The sequence below is a fragment of the Naegleria fowleri genome, assembly GCF_008403515.1.
Source record: "Naegleria fowleri strain ATCC 30894 chromosome Unknown tig53, whole genome shotgun sequence".
Taxonomy (NCBI): domain Eukaryota; phylum Heterolobosea; class Eutetramitea; order Acrasida; family Naegleriidae; genus Naegleria; species Naegleria fowleri.
Genome location: NW_025407985.1, coordinates 484,683 through 496,584, shown reverse-complemented (window position 1 = coordinate 496,584; position 11,902 = coordinate 484,683). Strand labels below are relative to the sequence as shown.

The 11,902-nt window shown below is 38.1% G+C and overlaps 4 protein-coding genes across 4 annotated transcripts; 1 reads left to right on the top strand and 3 right to left on the bottom strand.

Moving 5' to 3' along the window:
• Positions 1-152: 152 nt before the first annotated feature.
• On the bottom strand, positions 153-3,086 carry FDP41_006886 (uncharacterized protein; the record flags this gene model as incomplete). The annotated part of the gene is made up of 1 exon (XM_044710569.1): positions 153-3,086. One exon carries the CDS (start codon positions 3,084-3,086, stop codon positions 153-155), a length of 2,934 nt encoding a protein of 977 aa, XP_044558989.1.
• A 655-nt stretch (positions 3,087-3,741) lies between these two features.
• On the top strand, positions 3,742-5,329 carry FDP41_006885 (uncharacterized protein; the record flags this gene model as incomplete). The annotated part of the gene is made up of 6 exons (XM_044710568.1): positions 3,742-4,215; positions 4,399-4,549; positions 4,663-4,886; positions 4,962-5,005; positions 5,101-5,182; positions 5,252-5,329. 6 exons carry the CDS (start codon positions 3,742-3,744, stop codon positions 5,327-5,329), a joined length of 1,053 nt encoding a protein of 350 aa, XP_044558988.1.
• Positions 5,330-5,498: 169 nt separating this feature from the next.
• FDP41_006884 (uncharacterized protein) lies at positions 5,499-6,956 on the bottom strand (the record flags this gene model as incomplete). Its single annotated transcript, XM_044710567.1, has 1 exon — positions 5,499-6,956. The coding sequence occupies one exon, from the start codon at positions 6,954-6,956 to the stop codon at positions 5,499-5,501; it is 1,458 nt and encodes a 485-aa protein (XP_044558987.1).
• Positions 6,957-7,247: 291 nt separating this feature from the next.
• On the bottom strand, positions 7,248-11,747 carry FDP41_006883 (uncharacterized protein; the record flags this gene model as incomplete). Its single annotated transcript, XM_044710566.1, has 3 exons — positions 7,248-7,961; positions 8,036-10,936; positions 11,040-11,747. The coding sequence occupies 3 exons, from the start codon at positions 11,745-11,747 to the stop codon at positions 7,248-7,250; spliced, it is 4,323 nt and encodes a 1,440-aa protein (XP_044558986.1).
• Positions 11,748-11,902: the final 155 nt, after the last annotated feature.

The following is an 11,902-nucleotide window of genomic DNA, read 5'->3' as shown; positions in this document are numbered from 1 at the left end:
GATTTATCGACTCACTATTAATTGGATGTTAAGGACTCACGAATACCTTCATCTAAAGCATGGATTTACATATGGTGGACTGAATATATTATGATGGATAATAATGACTTAACAAGTGTAGTTGGTCATATTCACATTAGGGTTATGAGCTTTTAAACAACCAGAAAAACCATCAATGTTTGAAACATGAGAATGGCGAGCATTGTAAGGACTGTCGCTTGGAATATTCTGTTATAAAGGATCCTCTTTTCGAGTCGGTGAAATTTCCGTTTCTTCTTGGCTTCTTGACGACAACTTTCTTGACAAGCACTGCTTTCGTCAGTAGTGGTGGTGGTGACGACTTCCTCTTTTTGGTTGATCTCCTCCTCTTGCTCATTTCGAGTTATTGTTGGTGAATGGACGGGTTCTGTTTTTACAGCATTTAAATTGGATGGCCCATTAGATCTTTGTTCATCTTGTCGATCGACTTCCTTCACATTTAGGTCTATCTCTTCTTTCTCATTCTTTGTCAACTTGGAGGACAAACATTGTTTTTGGGAGCATGTTCCATTTGTAATTGTCGTCTTTGCATTGGATGGATCGCTTTCGAAACATGGATCTTTCTCGATCGTTTGTGTTGAAATGGTTTTTGAATTCTCCTTCTGCTCTTGGATCGCTTGTGCTGTCTCCTGTCGAATCATCATGCATGGTTCATGTGCCTTCCAACACCATTGCATCATTAGAGTCAAGGAACGAACGTTTCCCACGACCCACAAGCACAACCAAAACACAAACCATTCGATCCATCCCATTCGAATTTCATTATTTCTCACACGATGGCAATGGAGAATGATTTGTCTCAATAACACCATACTTTGATGATACAAATCGGGATGAATAGTTTCAAAGTCTCTTAGACCTTCATGACCTTTCTCATCACTCATTCCAATGGTAAGAATATCAAACGATCTCATTCCCAATGCACGTGCAATTTCTTGCTTTTTCATTTCAATCCATTGTTGTTGTTTCTGGACACTTGCAGAAGAATCAGTCACTACTGGAGTTTTCATGGAATTCGTCACCATTCCTGAATGGTGTCCATCCACTAATAAATCTGTCTTTGTTGCCACAATCAAGTAAGGAATACTTTTTTCATCCAAATGTTGTTGAATGCTTTGAATCAATTTCAATTCCAACTCTGTAAACATGATCGGAATGGTCAATACAATTAAATGATGATACTCTCGCTTGATCTTGTTGTAAGATCTTCTGTTCTCTAAAAAACAATTGTTGGAAAAGAGTTTGGATTCTGAATCCATGTCAAAGCTTGTCACAAAATCATCCTCTCCATACGTTCCCATATATAACGCAGTTAACATGTTCATGTAAGCGTTGAGTTGTTTCTCGATGTTCACTCCTGGCAAATCAGAGAACATGAATGTCATTTCCTTCTGTGTGTCCATCAAAAATGATGTTTCCATGTCTCCATTATTTCTTTTACTACTGTTGTTACTTGAGCTGTTTCCATTCTTTGCATTGAATGGTTTCACAGAACAACGGAAAGGAATGGAATCTTGAACGAGACATCTCGTTCGAGTGGTATGATCCAAATTCTTAAAGATGGGAAGTGAGTGTTTCAGATCATCTTCCTCTGAATGAGGATCATGAATGGTGTGATGGAAAGAATTGAAGTCTGTTGATGTTTCATGACATGTGAATGTTTCAGGTGATTCATGTTTCAAGTGATTCTCGAAATTCATGATCGAACACAACAAGGATTTGAGTTGAGATTTTCCACTTTGACTGCAACCTGCAAGAACAAGGTTGTATCCACGAGAGATCTTGTGACCATAACTGTCACTTTCATACTCCGAGGACAATCTGGATAACAAGATTTCATTTCGAATTTGTTCTCTCACCTTTGAAATGGCTAAAAGTGTCGAGGATGCGATTGCTGGTGTAATTGTTGTTGATTCAATAATTCCATGATTGAAATGACCTTTTTGATGATGTCCATGATGGTGGTGATGGTGGTGGTGTGGATCACAACCATTGGATTCCAAAACAGAGGATGGAATTCCATTCATAGGCCTCTGTCCTTCTGAAAACAACTCATCAGAGAGAACTTTTGGATGTTCACAGAGTGGGTGTTTCAATAAATCTTGACCAACACTTGTCTGGTGAGTGTCAAGAATGGGATGATGATGGGTGGCATGTGACATTTCGAGTGGACAAGTTCCCGAGTCAGAATTTGACATCTTTTCAAGTTGGATTGAAAATTCTTCACTACTTTCAGATTCTCCTTCTCCGACCATGGAAGTGAAAGCAATCGTATTTCGAATATTATTCTCAAATGGCTCTTCACTTAATATGGTATTAAAAGGTTCAAAGGAAGAACCTTGTGAATCATCATCTTGTGCTGGAATTCTCGAAGACGCATCTGCAGACGATGAGAAACATTGTTCCTTCTTGTTCATCTTTTTTGGAGAATTCTCTCCAGAAGAACCTTCTCTTGAGAAGGATTGCGACGACATGAACGAGTCACTTGAAGAAATTCCATTTTTGTAAAACTGTTGAAGAATAATTTCCTTCATACATGTCATTCGATGGCGATGATCTTCATCTTCCTCGGAGTTGGGATCGCCACTAAAATAAATCTCATGTGGATCATGATCCTTTGGATTGAACTGAAATTCATCGTCATTGGGATCTCTTAAAAAGGTATAATTAAGGTGACCATGATGACCACAATCCATTCGATGACGACGACGAATGGTGTGAAGGGTTGCCATATTGTTGTTGGAATTCTCCAAATTGGAGGAAGAAGTGGAACAAGAAGAAGAAGAACATTGAGAAGGGTCATCTTCTTCCACACTTTGAACCATCACATAACCATCCATTAGATTGGTGGTGTTGAGGAGTGTCGTCGAATCTTGATGGATGGATGCGTCAAGAAGAAGAAGAGGAGGAGAATTTGTGTCTTCTTGACGTCGACACGAGTGATTGGTGTTGTTGCTGTTGATGTTGTTGGAGGTGTGAATCCATGAGGAGGGGTATGATTGGTGTGTGAGACAAGAAGAAAATGGAAGGTTTCGACAAGATGACATGTTGTTGTTGTTGTTGGTAGTGGTGGAGGAGGTGATGAGAAATTTCTTGAATGGAAACGACACCAACTTTTCTTCGAATGGAATATATTGAATTGAAAACAGGGTTGTTCAATAGGAGGAGGTTTTAGAATGCTTTCAGGTTGTGAAGGTTGTGGAGAAAGAATTTTGTGTAAAGTCGAAATTACAATAAGTTTGTTGTTGTTTGTATTTTTCATGAAATTGCAATAAATAAAACTCACCAAATTCTTCTTGAGGCCCTCAAGAAGGAATTCTACAACATGAGGATTAATTTCTGAATATGGAATATTACTAAATAAACCTTCATCATGGAATAGTGGTTATTAGTCATGAAAAGATGTTGGTCCATGATTACTGTCAAACATCGGTAGCAGTGATGGTTCTTTTGAAAAGTTTTCATATCATTGAATAGCGAAAGCACTTTAGTAAGGCCATTCACATCCGCTGTTCCATCATTTCTCTAAGGTTTGCTTTCGGGGTTGAATCCGGAGGAGATTTTTTCAAACTCCGTGACTTCCTAAAAAATTGAGCGACAACGACCAAAAAAAAATAATTCTCTCTCACAACTATCCTCTCATTCGATTTTACCATTCGATTAAAAAAGCCTTTATATCATTCGTATCATCATCATCATCCGATGAAAGTAATCCCAACACCATTCCTAAAGGCGTTCCTTTTCATCGCCTCTCTCATTCTTCTCATCATCATTGGTAGTAGCAGCACCTCTCTACAGGCTCTAGAAATTCTGAATTTAGATTCTTCTTCGGATCCTCTAGTTCATGATGAAGCCTTCATTCAACTCATTAACAAGTACGCAAAAACATGGCAAGCAGGAAAGAGTAAATTCTTTGAAGGTAAACGATTGAGTCATGCGAGAAGGCTCATTGGTTTGGGTTTACCAACGCCCGAACAAAGAGCCTCTTATCCAAAGAAGAATTCTTTGATGATGGGTGAGGAAGCAAACAGTTTGGAAAAGTATTTGGTCAAGATGGATGCATTGCCTGATTCGTACAATGCTGCCAATGATTCAAATTATTATATGTGTCAGCAATTGCACCGAATTAGAAATCAGGAACAATGTGGTTCTTGTTGGGCTTTCTCTATTTCAGAAGTAAGTAGTAGTGAGATAGGTGTCATCCTATGGGTTCATCAACACAATTATGAATGCACTGACAATTTACATGTCATTTCACAAATGAATCGGGAATGTTATTTTATTGGAATTTGTGTGCGAATAATTCATAATTTATTCGACAAAAACTAATAATATTAAATAATATTTAATAATGAATAGATGGTTGCGGATCGTTTTTGTATTGGAACAAGAGGTAAAATTAATACCATCATGTCACCACAATGGATGGTGAGCTGTGATACTGCTGACAATGGATGCAATGGAGGAGAATTCCCAACTGCTTTCCAATTTGTTGAGACAACTGGTTTGGGTAAGTGTGCATTTCCATCATTTGCAAATTGTGACACTTTTTATGTGACAAATGTTATGTGTAACAAATGATTCAATCATACTTGTTGGGCACACTTTCATGAATATCCACAGTCTCTGATGGCTGTGTCCCATATCAATCTGGAAATGGCTTTGTTCCACCATGCCCAAATAGTTGTGCCAACGGAGAAGATATTAATGTGAGATATAGAACAAAGAATTCACGTAATTTTGATGTCAACGATATGAAGTCAGTTCAAGCTAGTATACTTGCAAATGGTCCTGTCATTTCTGGATTTAAGGTATATCGTGACTTCTATAATTACAGATCCGGAGTGGTAAGTAGTAGTAGCTCTTTCGTCAAGTCCCTTGACTAAATTCACATAATTTCTCACAAATCACACCAATGGCAGTACAAACATGTTGCAGGAGGCCTTGTTGGTGGACATGCAATCAAGTAAGTGTCGCCAAATGAATTGTTCATTACGGAAACATTTAACTCGCTTCTTCATTGTTACAATAATTTAATGAATATTCCTCTTTAACAAACAGGGTTGTGGGTTGGGGTGTCACTCAATCCAATGTACCTTATTGGATTGTTGCCAATAGTTGGTCTGATGAATGGGGAATGAATGTAAGTAGTCGACTTGTCATTGATAAAGGAGGGTTGTTATATTATTTTCTAATTAATTACCATACATAGGGTTACTTTTGGATTTTGAGAGGAACCAACGAATGTTCAATTGAGGAGAATATGTGGGAGACAATTCCAGCATTGTAAGCTCTTTGCGAGTGTCGATGGATTCAAGTCTTATGAATCTTGATGATGCTAGATAGTACAATAAATTATTAACCTTCGTACATAACTTCATTGTGCTTCTGACTTGAATGATACAGTACAAAACAATCTTTCATTTGTCACGGATCAACGAGTCTTTTTATTATCTTGACTACCTTTTTGATTTTTTGGCAGAACTATTAGAACCCTCAGAGGTATAATCAGCGCTCTCATTGTCTTCATTGTTGTGCTCCTTTCGTTTCAATGATCCAACTTGAGGTTTGGTCTTTTTCTTGTCCATCTCTCGTTTTGTCTTACTTCTCGACCACAACATATCAGAGCGATACAAAATGTCTCCACTCAAATTATCCACAATCACCATAAAGATGATTTTCTTTGGGGCAGTTTCTCCCTTTTTCTTTTTCTCTACTATTGAGGGATCTTTGAGAATGATCTTCTCCTTTCGTTTTCCTCTCTTTGACGTGTTGTCTCTCTTGATGGGCACTCGGATTTGGCTCATTGCATGTGAATGTGAATTAGCAACATTGGTCGATAACATTTCTGAAAACTCCACCACTGTGACATCCTCCAAATGGGAAATATTCGTTGCAAATCCATTTTCCTTATCATTCCCGAGATATGCCCTTAATTGAATTTGTGTGTTTGAAAGGAATTGAGAGTACAGAGTTTGAGAAGTGAATTTTGGCAAATGAATGGTAGTTTCGTCATTCACAAACACGCTATGGGTTGATCCTCTTGGTTTGTGTGTCGTATTGCTAGTAAAGCCGGGCTTGCATGTCATTTCCAATTGATCTGGGGCTGTTTGAGTAAACCATTGACGAAATTCTTCATTGGAGCTCATCAATGAATGAGTGTCGTCACCATGATGATGATGAGTAATTTTAGTCATCTTAGGCTCTCCTTCCAACACACTGGTGGAGAGTGGTTGTTGTGATGACACTGGAGAAGAGGCCGTACTTGTAATGGATGACTCTAAGGATGCCATTGTAGGTATCACAAAATTGAACATGTTATTGTTGTTTGGAGCAAAAATTAAATAGCTAGAGGATGGATCAATGATGGAGGCGTCGTTGAGCAACATGGTGAAATCAATGTTATCCATGCTTGTGGTTGTTTGTGAGGGAATTAAGAATCGTGGCATGATTGGATCCCAATAAGGTGGTGCAACTTGTGAAGGAGGTTCTTGTTGAAGGATGTTGTTTGGAGCAAAAGATGAAGAAACGCTCACAGAGGTCAAAGGACATGTCATGATGTTGTTGGTGGCGGTGGAAGAAGCATTTGAGTGGAGAGGACAATGCACAGTACTAGGAAACATGAGGTCAGGATCGACTTTCATGTGAGAGGTTTTAGGAGTGGTTGGTGAGGTTTTTGGAATTGTCACGACCGTGGATGGAATGGAAGTAGTCTCCGAGTTGGTGCTTTGATCTTTAAAGGCATTAAAGAATGACTCCATATCATCAAGAGTGAGTAGTGTCCCTGAGGTATTGAGGGTGTTATTGGTGGTGATCGATGGTGGTGATGTTAAAAAGTCATTCATGAAGGAAGTGGTGGATGGAGAAGAATCCATATGATTGAGAAAATCCCATAGTTCTTGATGTTGTTGAGACATTTTTCTAAAACAATCGATATCGACTGGTTGTTGTACTTCTTCTTCTTCTTATTGATGGAACTCTTGAGCAGCGCAAATAATTTCTGTGCTGTTCTTGTTGTTTCACATAAACGCGAATGTTGTTGTTTTTTTCATCCTATTCAAACAACTGTTTTTTAAAGACAAGTTCAAGCGGGCTAAAAATAGTCCTAAAATAGATTTTCAAAAAACTTCAAAGTTCCTGTCAAAGCAAAAACCAAACAACAAGGAACTTGAGAAGGGCGAGTTGATATTTCGCTCTCGTCACTGGTATTATTGTTGATGAATCATGAATTTGGCATCTTTGCACATCTTTACAATATTTTCGGTAGTATTTGTCAGTGACAATGAACATTTTGAGATTGGACTAGAGATGAGATCGCCAATAACAAACAATTCCGTGGTGAAGATTGAAAGGAATGGAAGTGCGGTGTTCCTCTGTGGTAGAGTCAGACGCTCCTGTTGTTGTTGTGGAGAGTATGTCGAGAAATAAGGATAGGATGACGGTAGAGTATATGAAAGCATTTTCATGGCCTCAACGTTCTCATAATCCTCCAGTTCAGACAAAATTCTTCCGAATTGTGACCTTACTAAGGATTTTATGTCATTCTTGAGTGGAGAAAAAGTTCCAATGAAAATTTGTATCAATGAGAGCCATTCTGATATGCATGGTGTTTCAACAGAGTTCAATAATTGTTGAAGAAAATTTTCATTGTTGAGAAATGGATGTAACATGGAAAAGAATTGATGGGGAGTTGGACTCTTGGTATGCAAATAGTACAAGTACAAAATAAAGGAAGAATTGTACCTGCCAGTGTGTTGGGAGTTGCCATCAAAGGTAGCAGCTTTGAGTTGATCGGCAATTATGGTTCGAACGATAAATTCGTTCCACATGACTTGTGACAGAACTGATTTTGACTTTGGTCGAGAGCACTCGAGCATGTAAAGTGTATACACAGAATTGAAAGCAATAATCTCTTCATTTTGCTGATTAAATTAAAGTCATAATGTATTATTCGAATTTGTCAACAATGACAAAAGCATGTCGACATTCAACTTACATTTAAAATGTTGTTAAGCAATGTGTGCACGAGAGAATACTTCCAAACCTGACATTTTTCATCATATTCCAACTTGGAACAAATAGTACAAAGTGCTGTTGAGGCCATCACACGAATAAGTGGGGATTCATGACTGAGGCCATACGTTTCTATGAACTTTACATGAAGTAAAATATTCACACTCACGTTGCTGGCGCTTTTCATCATGATGAAAATAGAGGTTTGCAATTGGAGGATAAAAGACATTATCTTTGTGTATGACATGGTTGAACTTGAGGAGAGCGTCACCATAGTTGTTGTCGTTTTAGAGAGGAAAGGCTCTAAGCGTTCAATAATGTGTTCAACACACGAAATGACTTTTGAATGACTATTGGTCATATGGAGTGGAATAGGTTTGATGAGTATCGTGTTCTTTTCTCGAGCAAGCAGAAACATTAGGAAGCTAATTATATTGCCCACTGAGATGCAACATGGCCATAACTCATCTCCACCAAATGTTACGATCTGAAATAGTTTAAGCTCGAGTTGAAAAAGCGAGTTGAGTTGAGTGGTAAGCGATGAAGAGAATGGCACAGCCAGGTCTGTTCTTGTCAATAAAGTTGGTAGGAAAGTTGAAATCTCGTCACATAGTTGACAAATTTCTGAATTCACATATGATCCTTTCTTCAAGGAAATGTAACAAGTACAAAGAATTGGTTCCACAACCTGCTGCAATAAAGATGTTATTTCCCTCTCATTAATATGCAACTCGTTGATAAAGTATTCATGAAACAAACAAATATACCTCATGGAATGGGATAGACTATTGAACTGCTTGTCTGTGGAGACCATTTGCATGAGTGATTGAAAAACATCTAATCCTGCTTCCCGCAACAATGAAATACCGCTAATACTACTTTGTCCATTTCTTGCATCTTCAGTACGAAGCAATACCACATTCGAGATAAATGTTAATGTTACACCAGGTAATGTCGATTCATGATGTCTTGAGATCCATTTTACGATACAAGCAAGATTTGTGAGCTCTATTGGTAAGGAGGTAGAGGCCACTTGTAGATACCACTTGACGACTAATTGTGCATGTGAATGGGAACTTCTCAAGCCAAATTCAGAACATAGAAATGCAAATAATTCACTAAATTTTAGCTTGCACAGAGGAGAAATTTCAACGCAAGATGCAGCTGTTTCTGCAAAGAGCGTAAGCAAGGAATGAGCTTGCTCATGACCAATAGGATGTTCCTCATTAAAAAACGAAGCGTGCAGCAGCGCTAGAAGGAATTCTAATGTGGCAAAGGTGTTTGTTCTACAGGACATTATGTTTCTCAAATTTTCAAAATCCAAACAAATGTCTCGAATCACTGAATCCGAATAGTGATTCATATCAATGAAGTATAATGTATGTAAAACGTGAAGAGAAAGAATCTTAAAGGTTTGAATTAAGTCACGATCCGCAGAAGAAGATTGAAAAAGCAACGAGAAGACCTTCCTCTCCATTAGCTGTTTCGCAAGCGCAGTGTTGTGTTCTTTTCTGAGTCTCAAAACAAAAAAACTAAGGCATGAAGTATATACAGAGCTCATTCTGCTGTGCAACGAAATAAACATGGACAACTTGAAGCAACTCAATAAAATGGCGTCTATCTTTTCAGCGAATGGCAATAAATTTCCATTTTCGTACCCAACTAAGCAAACTGAAAGAAATTGCAATAAAAATTCTTCAAATGTAGAATCAAATTCTGCTTGTGTCAATAAAATTTTGAAAATGTCCAGCATTTTGTTGAAAAAGGAATGCATATCCACTCTTCTCTGTTGAGGAAAGGAATCATCAATGAAATATTTCAAAAAGTCATTTAAAGTGTTCAGCAGATTGATTGTCATTAATTCTGGAATATATTCGATTTGATGCTGCTGATTGTCTAGTATCGATAACATAAAATTTGCACAAAACGTGCACTGCACAATAATCTTGCTAAAAAGTTGTGGGCTGCTATTCTCTTCCAATTCTTGATGGATTGCAAGGCTTTCTGAAGAGAGAAAACAGATTTTTGTAATTTTCAGTATCGACTGCATGATGGATAACGAGTGCTCATCCATTGCATTCATTAAATTGCATGCTGGTGAAAAATAAGTGGTAAAAATGTCAATACCCATCAGTATTATTTTTTGAGTGAAGTCTTTGGAAGTCATGTCACCAACCAATGTCAAACTTTGATATTCTACAAAACTGCATAATATGGAAAATAAAATTTCACTCAATACAGCAGACTCACTCTTACGCAGGCATTCAAGTATAAAATCCCAAATATCAGAGTTCATAAAGCTCGTTGTGAAATGGCCCTGTGATAACTTTTCATTGCCCCGAGGGCTGCACAATAGTTGGATAATTTTTGATGCAAGTAGCTGAATGCCAATATTGGGAGAGAGTATGACTGAAATTAAGGCGTCAATCAAAGTATTAGCATCATTTAAAAGAATAGAAATGAATTGATATTTTTCCTTCGAATTGTAGTGAAGACAGAACCGTTCAATAAGGCCATACAAAACGGCAAGAGCATTCATGTGCAAGTCTTCTGAGTTCTGTTTAAGCAAGCAATTTAAGAGAGAAGTTACAAAATCATGTGACTCGAACGAGTCAAGAGAGAGGTTTTCTGTGTCAAGCTGTAAATATTTGATCATAATAAAAAGTGCTGTGATTTTCTTTTCGAGCGTGTACTGAGCGAGTACAGAGGTGTCCATGCCGCCATCGGTGAAATATGACACACAAAGCTTTAGCATGGAATTCAAGTATCCCTCGAATTGCTCGTTAATACGAGCGTGACTCTCTTGCAAAGCAGTGAATAAACCACAAACAAAACGAAGCCAGTCCGACTCAAGAACTTGTTCTGATTTGTTCTGATCGATGAGCTTGATCGATGTTCAACAAACATTGGGTATTACCATGTTCAATCAAACAACAACGAGTGAGTGCATTAAGTTATGAAAACAAGTTAAAATTCAATATACTCACCATTTGTGTCATGTGAGTCAAGTGGTTCAATAAAAAGTCATGGCTAACTTGTTGAAAAAACAAGTCAATAATCTCGCTCAATAACTCTTGATCCACATTTTTTCTTTGGTGCGACGGTTCTGAGGAATCTCTTTGAAGAGCGTGGGTTGTGGCCAGAACATTTTTCTCATTGCGAGTTCGGTCTAACATTCCTAAAATGCATGACAATAATATGGAGGAAATGGTGTTGGAACACAATGATGATGCATGTTGAGGCTCCTCATTCTCAATTTGAGAGTTTGTACTACTCAACATGTTGAATGAGGGAACAGAGTTCTGCTGGCTATTGCCTATCATTGATCGATTCTCCTTCACTAGAGTAGCACAAGATGATGCAATTTTGGGCATCTGCTGATTCCAATTTCTTCCTTCTAATGACATTCTCACCATTTGCAAGGCTTTTACTCTTCGGAGTGAGAGTTGCGAGCTGTCGAACATGAATTTCAAGGCACATTCCAAACAAATAACGGAGAGAGGAGTCTTTTGAAAGCCATTGTTGTTGTTGGAAAAGCCAACTTGCTTTATAAACGGCAAGTGGGAAGTATTGGTTGTTGTTGTAGTGGTGGCCATCAAATTGAATGGTTCCATGTTTGACGATCCCAATAATAATGAAAGAAATCCCCACTCGGAATGCCCACAACATGTTGTTGTCTTGTTTCGGTAATTCATCCTATGATTCAAAGGACAATGGAGGACAAAAGCCTCGAATGTTTGGTCTTGTTTTTTGCGCTACATGAATTGTGCAGCCAAAAGTTCCATCAAGACGTGCAAGCAAGCCTCATCACGATTGATGGCCAGCATAAGGCTTTCATCATTTGACAATT